Source organism: Danio rerio, chromosome 15 (assembly GCF_049306965.1).
Source record: "Danio rerio strain Tuebingen ecotype United States chromosome 15, GRCz12tu, whole genome shotgun sequence".
Lineage (NCBI taxonomy): Eukaryota > Metazoa > Chordata > Actinopteri > Cypriniformes > Danionidae > Danio > Danio rerio.
This window is the reverse complement of record NC_133190.1, coordinates 23726112-23742113: the sequence shown is the minus strand read 5'-3', so window position 1 is coordinate 23742113 and position 16002 is coordinate 23726112. Positions and strand designations below refer to the sequence as shown.

The 16002-nt window shown below is 34.2% G+C and overlaps 3 protein-coding genes across 5 annotated transcripts in view; all 3 read right to left on the bottom strand.

The window, feature by feature from the left end:
* Positions 1–1435, bottom strand: part of ubash3bb (ubiquitin associated and SH3 domain containing Bb) — a 44430-nt gene extending 42995 nt beyond the window's left edge. The window contains exon 1 of one of the 2 annotated variants that reach the window (XM_073923204.1): positions 980–1435. Coding sequence is in view for 1 of the 2 variants with exons in the window: in NM_001128755.1 (NP_001122227.1) it covers positions 980–1107 (128 nt within the window). In the remaining variant the exon portion in view is untranslated. The remainder of the gene's footprint in view (positions 1–979) is intronic. The other variant, NM_001128755.1, reaches the window with a different exon arrangement.
* Positions 1–16002, bottom strand: part of LOC101886227 (ovostatin) — a 370069-nt gene that overhangs the window by 294788 nt on the left and 59279 nt on the right. The window lies entirely within an intron of this gene.
* Positions 2272–14998, bottom strand: gkup (glucuronokinase with putative uridyl pyrophosphorylase). 2 transcript variants are annotated; one of them, NM_001113616.2, is made up of 23 exons: positions 14826–14966; positions 14627–14733; positions 14486–14530; positions 13107–13260; positions 12181–12252; positions 11915–12003; positions 11333–11489; positions 11160–11237; positions 10606–10697; positions 10420–10525; positions 9957–10036; positions 9786–9854; positions 8531–8591; positions 8419–8435; positions 8181–8238; positions 8002–8094; positions 7864–7924; positions 5340–5453; positions 5022–5079; positions 4830–4898; positions 3132–3195; positions 2911–2982; positions 2272–2546 (listed from the first exon to the last, which is right to left on the bottom strand). In NM_001113616.2, the coding sequence occupies exons 1-23, from the start codon at positions 14880–14882 to the stop codon at positions 2460–2462; spliced, it is 1860 nt and encodes a 619-aa protein (NP_001107088.2). In that variant the 5' UTR covers positions 14883–14966; the 3' UTR covers positions 2272–2459. The 2 variants fall into 2 exon arrangements, 1 of the variants encoding a protein (NP_001107088.2); XR_012390553.1 differs by lacking the exon at positions 8419–8435 and having other exon boundaries at positions 2280–2546; positions 8181–8260; positions 8534–8591; positions 14826–14998.

The window sequence follows — 16002 nt, the reverse complement described above, 5'->3', positions numbered from 1 at the left end:
AGAGCACGTTTGGGATGTGGTGGAACGGGAGATTCACATCATGGATGTGCAGCCGACAAATCTGCAGCAACTGTGTGATGCTATCATGTGGACCAAAACCTCTGAGGAATATTTGCAGTACCTTCTTGAATCTATGGATTAAGGCAGTTCTGAAGGCAAAAGGCGGTCCAAACCAGTACCGTTTATGTAATAAAGTAGCTGGTGAGTGTAGATACCACTTTAAAATGACAACTGGTCAAAATCGTGGTATTGCTTTATTTTGATGGTCTCTTTTGAACATTTTTTAACTGTAAGTTACATTTGCAACTGCAGGTCAACTAATTTTCAATAGAGTATTAGAATACTGTCTGCTTAACTGACTAGAAGAAACCTTGCAAGCACATGTCATCTTACACTGACCCGTACCTTTCAGTCAACTTATGAGAATTAGTTGGTATATGTAGTTGCAAAGTAGCATATTATCAACAAACTGTTAAAAAAAAAAGAGATCATCAAAATAAAGTGACACCCAAATCTTTCTATTTTTACTCGTGACTGATAAAAATCAGGGTTATTTCAACAAGTATATTTTTCTTAACCATTCTGATGTTACTTAAGTTTGGAATATTTCATCGGATTCAATACATAGAAGTCTAGAGATAGGTATTTTCAGGTGGTTTCTTTATATATTGTGTTGTGTGGCTTTTTGACACAATTACCTAAAATAGCTTGTAGATTTTGTTGTGTGGCTGCTATGCTCAATGTGGCTTTAGCAACACATCACTGACCTCAATTACAAGCAATTAAAAGTCTTGCTTCCACGAACGATTTTACCAGATAACCTTTATTTTTCACGCAAGGAATTGACTTTATACTAACTTGAAGCCAGAGCATTACATTTAAACAATAATTACCTGCATTTTGGGGAAAACAGATAATTATAATTGTATTTGTAAGAAGCACTCCATTATAAATAATAAATAGGATATGTGTCACTTACGCTCTCTGCTGAGGAAATCCCATCGACAGCAGCACGTCCAGATTGGATCCATGTTTGACAGAGACGCAACTATTTTGCCTCAGTCTGCGGGGAATAATCTTGGAGTAAAGATCCTCCTTTGCTGCCATCCTTCAGTCCCATCAAATGATACCGACGACAGTCGAAGACGGCGCGTCCACATCTGCTTATTTAGCGATTTACACTATGACTAACGTTATGCGCGCATAATCGGTCCCTCCTCCTGACAGCGGCAGCGTCTGTTTGTATACAGTAGTAGTATCCTACAGTAGATTAACGAGCTACAGATAATAGCCGTGCCTCAAAACCTAAAGGGGCTGCCTATACATACTACACTATATATTGTTCATTACAGGCGGGCTGCAAGTCAGAAAATTGGAGCAAAACGCCCGCATGCTCAAAAACGCTAAGTGGGCAAGTCACGAGGTTTTGAGACACAGCCCAAGTGCGTGCTAAACCAGCAGAGGCACGTTCACTCGTAGCCTACTTGACACTATATATACGACTTTAATTAGTCTAATTTACCTCAAAGTATAAAGCTGACAGCCTTTTTTATTTTAATGTTTCACAGGACCTGCATTAAAAAGCAACACAACAAATTAAACATTAATACACAACACTTGCATTGCTATCAAAAAGACTTATTTTACTCATTCATATAAAACAATAACCTATAAGACAAAGGGGAAGCTGTAGCAATTTTATTTATATAGCCTACAGATTTATTTAAATAAGACTTTCCATCTGCAATCATTTCTAATGCAATCTTAAAAAAGATTTAAGCTGTGAAGTAATGCCATAATATTAATTATATTAATATCATGGCATTATTATTTTATTATTAATTATAATTAGTATATTAATAACCCATTTTATTAGCATGAAGAACATTTTAATAACCTAAAAAAACACTATAACGAACAATTTGTACTAGCATGAGTGCATCCCATGGCTTTAAAAGGTTCTTTATACAACCATCGGTATATATAAAGAACCTTCAGTTTTAAGAGTGTGGAATTCTGGCTTTTGGCTCTGCAGAAAAACATCTTTACAACCCAAGAACAGGATGGGTGTGAAAGGCTTCCAATGCATAGTCAATTGTTTCTCATTTCTATCTGAAATGTACAACAATTGGAGTCCCGCCTAGGGACTAGGAAAACACTGATAAGTTCATTTAAACAAGTTCAAAACTTCTAGGGAAACACAAAAGAAGACGTTTAGAATAATGTTGGCACACTGAGCAAAATTTGCTACTCTTCCTTGAATCCAAAAACTGAAAGTCTCAAAATAGATTTGTTTTATTTTCAACAAAACAAAAACAGACATACAGGTTTGGTACATCGGGAAAATGTAAAAATGATGACATAATTAAAATTTTGGGCAGTATGTTCTGCTAGCAGAGCCTTTTCAACACATCTTCTTTGTGAGAAATAAAATAATATAAAAGCTTTCCTCTGGGTGATCAGTTCTGACCCTGTACTGATGGGTCATAGGGCACGATCAAACAAAACACACATCCTGCCTCTTGGAAAGCCCTCTTCATCTCCATCTAGTGGAAAAAAAGAGATATTTATACACATTGATTCAAAAATATTACCATTTTAAGGGCTACTGGAGAGAAGTCAACATTTCATGTGATCAAATTAATTTTGATGTCTTAACATGAAATAATTTTAATTAGAAAACAAAGACACAATGTTTTAGCGTTGGTAAAAAGGGTTGATGTTGCTATAAGAACAGTTACTAGGTGTACACAAATAGCTCTCAATATAATTTAATTTTAGCTTTGAAATAGATTTCTCAATAGAATCTAGTCGAAGTTGTTGTCTCCTAATTATCATAATCATGTGAATTTTAATTACAAACAAGCATCATAATAAAGTCAACAACCATTATATTCAAATCTGCCCTACCAGTCGCTCCTGATCCATACACAAGCCTACCACTGCACCCCCACTGCCGGGCAACTTCACTGCAGATCCAAACTACAAGAACAAAAGACCCATTCAAACATGTTGCTTATTTTTCAGAGGTCATAACACTTCTAATGTATATAGTGGGGAATTTGTTGAATAACTCAAGGTTGACTCAGTTACTAATGAGAGTATTAAATATCAGATATTGATTTACTCACCTGTCTTGCAAGCTGTACCATTTTTAGATTTCCAGGACCCAAGCAGTCATCAGTATAGACCGACCTGATGGAAAAATAGCAACTTTAATGGCAGCATGTTTTTAAGCATTTAGAAATAATAATAAAAGGGGTAGTTCACCCAAAACTGACTTGAGCACACAAAGGAAGATATTTAGAAGAAAGCTGTAAGCCTGTAACCACAGACTCCCATAGTTGTTTTTTCCTTTTATTGAAGTCAATGGTTATACTGTATACTGTCTTTTGTTTTGTATTAAAGGGGCCATGAACTACCTTTTTATTATTTTGTATTGTTCTTTTTTAAATTTAAGGTCCTGTGATGTGCTTTGAAATGTACATTTTCTATTTGATGTTACTGGAAAATGAAGAGGGCAGGACATAGATTAGGGTCTCCCCCTTTTAAAAAACAGCCAGTAGTGTTTTGTTTTTAATCACAGCTCGACCAAGTGAGTAGTAGAGCTCAAGCATGCCAAATGAAAAGCAAAGAAGTAACATGAAATGAGAAGCAGGACATGTCAGATACTAGAGTGCATTTAATTGGTCAAGACTTGATGAGAAACTGAAGTATAAGGTGATGTGAACAAAAATTGTTAAGCCATTTAGGCTTAACTTACAAATTGCAAGCTTTGGATGTTTATATCAGTTTTATATGTTTAAGAAGAAAATTGACTGTTTTGGCGCACACTAGCTCTTAAATATCCTCAAAACTAATGTTAATTTCACTGGACCTTCAAAAAAAAAAAAAAAAAAAAAAATATATATATATATATATATATATATATATATATATATATATATATATATATATAACTAAGAGTCCATCTTGTGTCATCAGAACAAAGCGTTTGAAGAGATGTGGCAGATTGAAGACTCACTAGTGCCCACTGGTGTGATTGACAAACATTTTGCATATTAATAAATCTCAAATGGCAGCTGTATGTCACCGACAAAAACTTACATATGTTTGACAGCCTATATGCTTCATAGCTGAATATGTTTTAAATAAACAAAAAGCATAAATACTAAGTACATGTCAACTTACTAGAAGCAAACATTTCTGTATAATAAAACTCACATTTGAGTGTTATAACATTACTGTCAGATCCCGTTTAGGCACAGGACTGTTTTACTTGCATCTTATCTTTCTAAACTATCCAGAACTGGATTGTACTTTGTAAACAAATTCGTGGTCAAATTTAGTTAAACAGTTCTTACTGAAGCAGCCTGGAACTCCATTAAAAATAAATTGCATTCATGCTTTCTTATTGGTGGGAACAGAAAGAAGGCAATGCAAAGACTTGATGTCATTGAAGGTCTTAATGTCGGCTATATCATTTTTCAGATTTTGCATTAGACCTGCAGCTGCCTCTGTCGTTATTTACCTATTACAGCATGTATCACTATAAGACACTCCTGTGGAGGCAGAGTTTATTGACACTATTACATAATAAAGTGGCTCATTCCACAATCTGTTGTCTTGGCAGTTTAGCTTCAATATAAGTAGTTTTTAGACTAACCAGCAAGGTCTGAGTTCTGAAACTTACAGGATGTTTTTATAGTACAATAAACTCTTCTATAGCAAAAGATCTAGAGAATTTAGATTTTTCAGTTGGTTCATAACCCTCTTAAAATGTACATTGTTTATCAAGAGAGTTTAACGAATGGATTAAATAATCATACCGCCGTAGCTCAAAGTTTTCATCCATGAGCTGTGCAAGTCTGGCCCAGTCCTTACACTGGAATGCTGCCCTGCAAAGCCACATTTAAAGCACCTTTCAGTAACAATCATCATCTATTCATAATGTGTTATGGCTAAAAAAATTAATTTAATGCTATAACAACTTAAGGACGAATACTCAGAGATGAACAAACCGAGATTGGTCTGTGAGTTCAGCAAATGATTTCATAGCTTCAACAACAGCGGGTTCACCTGCCCAAAAAGAAGATGACTTTAGAAAAGATGGTAACACTTTGATGGTCTATTTGAGTATTAGTAGCCTGTCTGCTTAATTATAAGAAACTTTGCAAGTGCATGTGAACTTAAACTAACCCCAACCTAACAGTCTACTTATGATCCAGTGAGAATCAGTTGGCATGTAGATGCAATGTAACAAACCATCAAAATAAAATGTGACCGAAAGTTTTTATTTTACAATAAAGACATGAGCCAGAACATAAAGCAGGACTTACCGTTTAACCAGCGCTGTCTAACATTACTGTGAATCCTTCCGGAATCACTTGGATCGCTCAAGTAAGCCAGCCAGAACATGGGAAGATCACGCATGTCCAAGGGAATGTATTCTCCTATGGGGAAAAAAATGTGACATGCAAAACAGAAAGTTAAAACAAAAGGCTTCTATTGCAAATACACTAGCATTTTAAAGACTAGTGAAAAAAGAAAAGTAATGATCACAGAAAGTGTAGTGTCTGGTTTGTTTAATGACATTAATTATAAAGGACACAAAACATTACTGAGATATTCAGATACTCATATTCTTGCAAAAAGAGCTATAAGCAACGAGAAGAAACTTTCGTCTGAGTTCCAAGAGGTCAAGGACAACATAATGACGTGGGTCAGTTTTCTTTGCCAGCTAGGAGCTATGGCGTTGGAGGAAAAGACCCCTGGAAGACTGCCCTAATACTGATGTATTAGAAGAAACTCTTTGCTATGTTTTTTTATTGAAGTGTATCACCCTAGAGAGCAATATTAAGCTCTAGAAAACAAAAAGGGATTTTTTCTCTGTATTAGCTTTTTTTTGAGATATACTCAGGAATATCAAACCTTTAAGGTATACTCAAGTATAATCAAACATTCATTATTGCTTTGCTATATATCTACCCTGAACAAAAAGGGATTTTTTTCTTTTTGTTAACATTTTTGAGATACACTCAAATTTATCAAACAATAGCTGTTTCCATCCAAAAAATGCGAATGAACTTCATGCGCAAAACAGGATTATCGCATAAAAGACATGCAAATAAAGCAGCGTTTCCATCCAACAAGTCAAAGCAAACAAAATCATCAGTTCCTGATTAACTGGCACCAAATATCAACAGTAAAATTAGAATTTGCTGCAGCAGGAGAAGCTGCGTGAATCTTTTCTTCATCTAATAAATGACTGGTGCCACAGAAGACAGCCCTGACACGCGGTGAATGTGCGGTCACTTAAACAATAAGGCATTTTAGAATGACCAAAACAACATTTCAGATGTTTTACACTGTGCTCAGCCTGCTGGTTTGTCCATTTACACACATTTTCTCATCACAAGATCTCTTATAACAAAATCACATGACATTTTTTAATGCGCACACTGGAATTTGTGCGGTAATAGTGTTTCCATCAAAGTTTATGCGCATCTTCTCTTATCGAAAAAAAAAAGTTTATCCTACTCAGTTATGCACATATGTTGTTTATGCACTTTTTAAAAATTGATGCGCATCTTGGAGTTTCCGTCAATAAGTTTTTTATGCGCATCTCTAAAATGTGCATATAATTAGGTTGATGGAAACATAGCTAATGATAGTTTAAAAATTAAAGCCACACTAAAGGCTTGAATACTGTATAAAAGGCTGGGACATACAAACCAGTAGCGTGCTTAAACAGACTTCTGTATACTGTCTTGGGCCCTTTATTTTTAACAGAGAATAAAGCAAAATATATTGCTTTGTTCTTATATTTGTTTTATTCTTCTTTTTCACTGGATTTAATTTATTTAGGTGTATTTTTATTTATTTTCTTCCTGGAGTAGACATTGGCTTCATTCGCAGAATCCATCAAGAAATCTTGTGGTAAGGTATGAATCTAATTAATCCTTGAAAAACATTACAAATATGGCCATAAAAAATAATCTAGCTAAAACACACAGTGAAGAGAGGATCCTGGTGTATATATTTAATTAGGGTATTAAATAAAGGCATCCGCACCAAAATTAATTACATAAAAAATATTAAAATTAAAATCTATTTAATAATTGAAACCATTTTTTTTTTCAAATAAGTTTATAAAGCTGCATGACTTGCTTAAGCCCTTTTAAGACCAAGCAAATAAAATGCAAAGAATAATTAGAAGTAAACAAAATATATCCTGTTTTCTACAGTACAATTCAAACAATACATTTAGTAAAATTGTATTGGGCATACAGTTGTTTTAGCAACTCAAAAAAAAAAAAAAAAAAAAACATCTGTATAAATCTCTTTTTTAAATAACTTAACATAAAAGCAGATGAGCATTTGAATAACTCTGCCCAAACATAAAATATTGTGCCATTTTATTTTAATTTTCAGCATACAAATGTTTAAATATTCATAAAGCCATAATAGTCAGTGAGCTCAGAAAAATCAACTAATCAAACAGAAAAGTAACTTCAACCCCTACTAAAAGTCTTGCTGTAAGCATAAACTTACTTGTGTCATTCATTTTCTCAGAAAACAACACTTAATTTTGCAATTCAAGCAAAAGCATCTTGTTTGGGATGTTTATAAATTTGTTTTAAAAAGCATAGTATGAAGAAATATATTATTGAGGAGCATGTACCTATTATTAATACATTTATGGAATTATGGCCTTCTGCTTTAATGTAAGACTTAATGTGATGTAATATGGTGTAATGCCTTAAATTGCAGAAGGGTAAATTAGACTACCAAGAGTAAGACCTGCAGAAATCCTGCATTTATATTTGCCAGAATATAAAAAAATAGGTTTAAAGACTGTACCATAACCACGTTCATCCATAAGCTGTTTGCTGAAGTCCATGTAAACCAGGCCCTCGTAGACCTATTAGAATGTTAATACAGATGCAGTCATGGTGTAATCAGTGTCAGAGGAGTCAAAATGAATAAGACTACACATACCTGCACAACTCTGTCCTGTAGACCAGCTGTGATGAACAGCTCATCAGTCTCTACGTTGAGGATGAAGTTGGCTCTGACTGGTTGTGGAAGATCCTGGAACATAATAAAATGCATGCAGTCTTTGCAGCATAAAATACAAGTTCTAAATTGATCCCATGTTTGGTGAATATTGAACATACATTGTCTGTGATGTTGTAAAACTTCATCAGGCACTTCAAGGTGGCAGACACAATAGCACTACACAGAAAAACACCCAGATCTTTTATGTCAGAATATGAAAATGTCATCTGAATAATACTGTGGCAAACCAAACATCCACTTCAACTGTATTGTATTCTGAATAAAGATGATAAGCTTTGTTAGAATGTAAAGAACCTGATTGTTAATGTTCATTGGTGTATTTAATGTTGTACTTACCTACTGCCAGCTAATCCCTAGAGGTGATAAAAGAAATGTAGTACATTATAATCTTATCAATACACGTTTAAAAATTTAAATCAAGATAAGCAACTTCAAATCAAAGTCTCACCACTTGTCGAGGAATGTTTGTATCATACTTAAGAGTAAAATTCTGCTTAGACAGAGCAATTCTGTAAACACAAAAAATGTTTGTTGAATGGTTGAAATTAAACAGATCTTTTCTTCAGTACTGTGATGTAGATTCAAGTGTCACTGCTCATCATAAAAGAAAATAAATTGTCTGTTGGAGATTTGATCCACTTCCCTAGTTGGAGAAGTCATTAGAGAAAAATATGACATCTCACAGGATGATTGAGTTTTTGTTTTATTTTGTTTATCTTTATATTTTTATTCATTTCAGGTACCTACACCTGTCAACTAACTTCCATAAGAGTATTAGTGAAGTGTTAGGTTAGGGTTAATATTAGGAGCATGACTTGGTATGTAATTACAAAAATATTAATTGTCCTACAATGTCCATAGGGGGACCATTAAATTGAACTGTAACTAATAAAATGTTGCTTAAAAAAAACAACCAACCAACCAAAAAAACAAACAAAAACATTATTGTTGGCACTGATAGCCTAGTGGTCAGTGTTCAAGAGTTCAAGTCCCAACTCGTGGACCTTTCTCAATCCCATCCCCCCTCTCCCTGCCTCTCTCCAATTTCACTTCCTGTCAATATATCTACAGCACTATAAGACAAAACAATTAACCTTACAAAAATTATAATAATAATACAACAAAATAATATAATAATATATAACAAATAATAATAAAAATGCAAAAAGTATTTAATAATAATAAATAGCATGCATGGCGAGGCAGTGGCGCAGTAGGTAGTGCTGTTGCCTCACAGCAAGAAGGTCGCTGGGTCGCTGGTTCGAACCTCGGGTCAGTTGGCGTTTCTGTGTAGAGTTTGCATGTTCTCCCTGCTTTCGCGTGGGTTTCCTCCGGGTGCTCCGGTTTCCCCCACAGTCCAAAGACATGCTGTACAGGTGAATTGGGTAGGCTAAATTGTCCGTAGTGTATGAGTGTGTGCGTGAATGTGTGTGTGGATGTTTCCCAGAGATGGGTTGCGGCTGGAAGGGCATCCGCTGCATAAAAACTTTCTGGATAAGTTGGCGGTTCATTCTGCTGTGGCGACCCCGGATTAATAAAGGGACTAAGCCGACAAGAAAATTAATGAATAAAATAGCATGCATATCAATGTGATTTAAGATGACAGATAGCTTGAACTGTCATTTTTTATGCCATCTTTTTGAAAAAGTGTTTATTTAAAAGTGCTTCTTTTTTTTTAAGTTTATTGGATTGGATTTTCTTACCCTTGTTCTGAGCAGAATTGGTAAAACTTTTTACAGGTGGCTTGCAGAAGTCTCAGACCTCCCAAATACCTGAAGGTAAGAATGAGAGTAGATAGATGGATGGATGTATGGATGGATTCATTGGGCCAATACAAAACAATAAAAAAAGAGATAAATACTAGATTGACAAACCCTTCTTTCCGGCTTATCCGAAAGAGATCCTGCAAGCCTCCAAATTCTGTGGGATCGTTCAGAGGATGAGGAAGAAGGACCTTAATAATGATAGTTGAAAAAATAAATAAATAAAAAATAACCAGTCATATGAGTGAAAAACAGTGTTTCTCTTATCATCGTAAAGCCTTTCACATCGAAATCAAAAGCTAGTTAACAACAGCTAGTTAAAACAATAACTTAAGCATCGACATCAGCACACAATATTTGTCTGTTTATTATGAGCGCTCACAGCATTTTTCATATCTATAACTTCATTTAAAGCAAGCCTATTAAAGCAGTACAGACTCCGACTGTCTTTATTTCTCTGTGCCAATATTCTTTCTGTAGTTGTAGTGTGGATTTGTTTTATAATCGGAACGATTTTTACAACCTTATCTTCAATGTTATTGTTATAGTGTGAATGTGTAGTTTATTTATTTACCAGAGTCTGGCTCTCCATAAGTGTGACCTCGGCCCAAAAGTTAGAGATGCTCATAGCAATGGTTTTCCCATTGAAACCATCAGAGGGGTTTCCCATCAGTCCAACCCTGTGAGACAAAACACAGACCCTGTATTGATATGAAACACAGGTATATTTTTAAGTACAAGTTGATGTGTTCTGTCTGACCTGGCATAAGAGCGGCATGTAATGGGTTTAGATGGGGACAGCTGCTGCTTTGAAGAGTAGTGAGCAAGCCATTTAGTGTAATCAGACAGACCCTGAAATAACAAATGTTAAAATCCTGAATTTAATTTATATAAAACGTATGTTTAGAATAATGTGGTGTACACAACAGTTCAAATGTTTGTGGTCAGTAATATTTATTTATTTAGAATTGCTCCAACATTCAGCAAGAAGCAATTAAATTGTTCTAAAGTAGCAGTAAAGACATTTACATTTCTAGAAATATCTCTAAAGGCTTTCTATTCAGCAACATGTCTTGATATAATAATGTTTTCACTCAAAAATAGCTCTTTATTTAAACATAAATGTATATTATATAATAAATAAATTAGAATAAATAAATAGGTAATTAAATAAAATAAAACAATGCAGAATTAGTAAATATAATCCACTTCTTTCTAAACATAAGCAAACATTTACCAACTCCAAACTTGTCAAACACACCAAATAAAAACATTCACACATATAAATCTGATCTAAATACCAAGAGTACCCACCACTTGTCCAATTAGTTGAAATCCTGTTGGTAACTTCATTCCATAGACAGGTACCTTCTCCTCATTTACAAGCCATTCCTACATCCAGTACAAGCATATTGAAAATGTAAATAATAAAAACACATTGATACTTTACACTACTTTATAAATTACAGGGTAATTTAAACACTGACCCAAAACTTGCCAAAAGTTCTGTCTTTAACATCTGGATGTTTATTGAGGAATTCGGATATGTACGTTAATGACTCCTTGCGCAGACAGTAGAAAACCACACTGGCCAGACGAGATGCTGTGACGCCCTCCTGTGGCTTCTCGAGGAAACGCGTCACCCTAGTGTAAACAAAAAAAAATGCTGTAGCTTCAGAGGCTGACAAAAACACTAACATACACAAATGACCATTCAGCTTTTGAACAGAGACCCAAAACTGGAAATAAAAGGTCAGTTTTTGACGTTATCATTTTTTTATATATATATTTGACTTGCAATAATATGATTAGAAATATGAGTTTTGCTTTAACCGAAGACAAAACATTTCATATACTGAACACACAAGCATGCAAACATGAAAACATATGCCAATGTGCATGTTTGGGTAGAACTTTTATTGAAATGTTTCTATTAAAAACATTAGTTCATATGTGGTATATTTATTTTCATGATTGTGTAATATTTATGTAATAATCTGTATATACGCAAATTTTTGATAATGTCAAAAAGGTATCTCAGCTAATTTGATCATATCAGAGGGTCTCACCGATGGGTGTTTGGACAAACTTTAACAATGCCTCTGGAATAGCTCTTCTCTCCTGACTCCAGCTCATAATATATAGCAAGTTCTCCAGGCTGAAGTATCAAATACAAAAGAAAGATAATCACAACACAGTAGAAATTACACTCTTATATTGCAACATGTACAATAGGTGGAAATAAAGAATGTGATGAAATAATGATCCGTCTGGTAATTACTGGGCATAGTAAAAATGAGAAGAATTACACTTCAAAATGAGGAGTCTCGCTTACCTTGGACCTGAAAAAGCGAATGACTTGAGCAATATCAAAGTTCTGATCAGAACAAAGCATGTCTCCTGCAATCTACAAATGCAATGTATGAATTAGTTGGAATTTGAGTAACACAAAGTAGGACCTTCAAAAAGGTTTTTCTAGATGGATTTTAGAGTTAATTTTTATAATAATTTCAGATTGTCACATTTTGTCATTTTAAAAGTGCCATTTTGTTTGGATGTCTCCTTCAATAAGATTAAATCCAACAACAGTAAGCTTAAAATAACACTTTAATTTTCTGACAATATATATTATTTGACAAGAGCTGATGCTGCAGTGTCCAAAATAGTTCAAGTATGCTGTCTTTCTAAACTGCTCTTTCTTGTGAGTCTACTCTCCTCTGATTGGACAAACTGCTTTTTGTGTATTACAATCGCATGTGAATTTACTTTCCAAAGGCTTCCATGACAGCATTGTTAAACCAATGAAATGAACAGTAATGATGCTGTGGGTTTTTTCTGTATGAATTCAAGCCAGAGTCCTCATCCTCTACAAGTGCATGAAAGTGACTTTGCTTTTGTAGCACAGAAAACAGTGTCTTCTCAATATAATGATGATAAAACAAAACCCAACTCTTCCAGGCCTCAGCTAACTAGTGTTTGAGGGTCAAAGTAGACATGGTTGGCAGGCAGCCAATGAACACCATAGGCTGGCATTAAGAAAAACGGTTACAAAAAGTTTTGCTTTTGCAGTAAGTAAAGCTAGAATTACAGCAAACCAATTTCAGGCGGTTCAAAATCAGTTTTGCTCTTCTAAGGGGCAATAACTCCATTTAATGCGCACTTTAAGCTCTAAAACTGCAAACCTTTTCGATTCACAAACAGATTTATTACACACTCACCACATGGAAGATATTATCTGAAAAAGCACAAGTGATTTCTTACCACCATAATGTCATCTTGTAGCTGTCGGCTTCGGATGGCCAACTCAACATCTGCAACAGCACCAAGTCTGTCGTCCAAAGTAGTGCTGCCATCATTCACAACATTCTCCACTGGAAAGTCATTTGCTGTTGCCCATCGTTCATAGTGTTTGTATCTGAAATTAGAAAAAAATAAATAATTAAATATGTGACCATGAACCATATGCATGGATATATCTGAAGTTAAGCGAAATTTTTTTTATTTCTGCCAAACACTCTTTCGAATATTAAGTAAAGAAAATGTTTCATGAAGACATTTTGTAAATTTCCTACTGTAAATATATCAAAACTAAATTTTGCATTAATAATATGCAAAGCTAAGAACTTCATTCAGGCAACTTTAAAGAAGATTTTCTTTATATTATATTTTTGCGAACCCTACATTTCTAAAAATGGACCCTTATGAGTGGTACGGAGTCACATATGGGCAAGTTGACAAATAGGCAGTAAAATGCATTTTTTTGAAGAATAAAGTAATTTTCAAGTCTGATGTTTGAGAAAATATAAAGGGTAACTAACTTCATCAATTCTTTTACTGTATTTTTTTTTAATCTCTGAACTGTACCTTAAATACGCCCTATGGCTTGACTTAGCAATAATTAATAAAACCAGCTATTAATACTATACAAATAGTGTGAGGGTAATTTATTTTCATAGATTTTTTCATACAAAGAGTATGTAGTTTTCATTGTTGGACACGTCATATAGTGCCATCTATTTTATATTATTTAAAACTTTTTGGAAATTTCCAATAAATAAGGGTGTCACACCAAAGCAAAGAAAAAAAAACTTAACATGAGGACCTCTAACTAATTAAAGGTTTTTTTTTTGTGCAAAACTGCCCAAACATTATTGACACCAGAGGATTTAATTTTGACAAAAAAGTATTAAGTTTCTATGTTATTTTAAATGAATGGATGAAAAATAAGATTATAAGACTTATAATTTATTGAACTATCTTTGAGACAAGTCACACGAGAACAGTTGTGAGATTTGGCTTAAAAATTTAAATAAAGTATTAACAAGATGTAAAAAGGTTTAAAACAGCAACTCTATAATAAATACATTTTATTTATTTAGAGTAATAAAACTTTTATATCATGAGGTCTATGAAAGACAAAGAAATATTTAACTATTTACTGCATTTTAAAGGTCAATTCTAATTACATGAATTTGAGTCATGTGTGACAGTGAAAATGCAATGTCACGTCAGCAAGTAGAATTAAATTTAGGCTAATATCTTAGCCTAAATCAACACTTCTTGCTCTTATACAAAAAATGTAAACACTGGAGCAAAGCAAGCTGCCATTTATGACAATTGACAGCACAAATAAGACCTACTTGTCAGCATTTGTCACGAGATAGACTTCACTGAAGAGCTGACGACTGTAAGAGAGGATCAAAATTCTGTTGCATTAGTTTGCATGGAAAACACCATTAACAAATATGCTTAAAGTACATCACAACAAAAATACGACTCACGTGTTGACAGCTTCCCACCAGAAATCCAATATTTTCTTTCCCCCGACTCCAGGTAGCAGAGCTTTGGGCACACCGGTCAGGTGAGCATACAGACCCGAGACATCATTCTTGGAGAACACAGAGACATTTAGCGAACATTTTAAGCTAGAAGCTAATATGTTAAGTAATCAAAACAGTCGCGGCTATGTTATTGACTAACCTTTATTTGTGTCTCCAAAACCGTACCGTGCCCTGCAACTAAAAGTATGCAAATCATTGCTCTGACTTTTTATTTATTGGAAATAGCAACGTACAATCCTTTCATCAAAGGGTCTGTGAAAAGTCCATAGTGCAACTAATGACAGTTACAACCATGAACTGAGTCGCGTCACCGGATTCGGAAACCCTACGAATCCTTAAAGAAACATGCTCATGATTTTTATGTGCATTATGGCAAGCCGTTTTAACATTTAATAAACTGAACGAACTGACTTTTAACTTGTTATGCTATTAACTGTTTAATTACTTGTAAATAGTGACTAGTATATTATAACTTTACAATAGATACCAATACTTGGTCATGAATATTACTAGCAAAAGTTAATATTTCGTTAGCTATTATTGCCGTCAGAAAAAGGGTATTCCAAAACTAATGTAAAATTATGTAAATGTTAAAAACCCCTTTTTTGGAAAATAAAATGACATTTTTTAACGAAGGTACTATTATAATGGTATAGGCCAGATATAGCTGACTATTTTCAGACCGAAATCTGTCCAAAACCTGCCCAAACACACACAAACGGCCAAAATATTAGTTTATTTAATTTCCATTTATTTAAATCAAAATTAACCTAGTTATTTTAACTGTCATAATTTTTAACCATAAAGCAACGAACACAGAACCACAACATAACTGGATCATATAGAAACACCTCTCACCCACACTGCAGTTAATGTTGCTGAGATTACACTAGAGTATGTTTTACTTTCAAAATGGGGTATAAATTGGGCCAGCACCTCTGTGTTTGTTCTTGTTGTCAATTGCGGAAAAAAAATTATAGATGCGAGTTTAACCACATGCGCTGTGTGATGCGCGTGCATTTGTAGGGGAGTCAGATTTTGATACAACTTTCTTTCACCTCCTCTTTCGGGTGGCCCACACGGTTTGTGCTATGCACTGGTCACTACTAACTAAATGGATTGGGATGACACAGTTATGTTTTGTTAAATAACTTAAATAAAATGTGTGTAAAATTATATGAATATAATTTTAAAATATAAAATTTACATTTCAAAACCGCCCAAATTTTGTCAGCCCACCAATGCAGATTTTTACCTGCATAATCCATTTCAAAACCACCCAATCTGGCAACACTGACAGCAACCAGAATGTTTCC

Coding starts and splice junctions, on each gene's coding strand:
- gkup (NM_001113616.2), bottom strand. CDS start 14,882: ATGATTTGCATACTTTTAGTTGCAGGGCACGGTACGGTTTTGGAGACA. Junction 14,734..14,825: donor TTTTGGAGACACAAATAAAG/GTTAGTCAATAA, acceptor GTGTTCTCCAAG/AATGATGTCTCGGGTCTGTA. Junction 14,531..14,626: donor TGGTGGGAAGCTGTCAACAC/GTGAGTCGTATT, acceptor CCTCTCTTACAG/TCGTCAGCTCTTCAGTGAAG.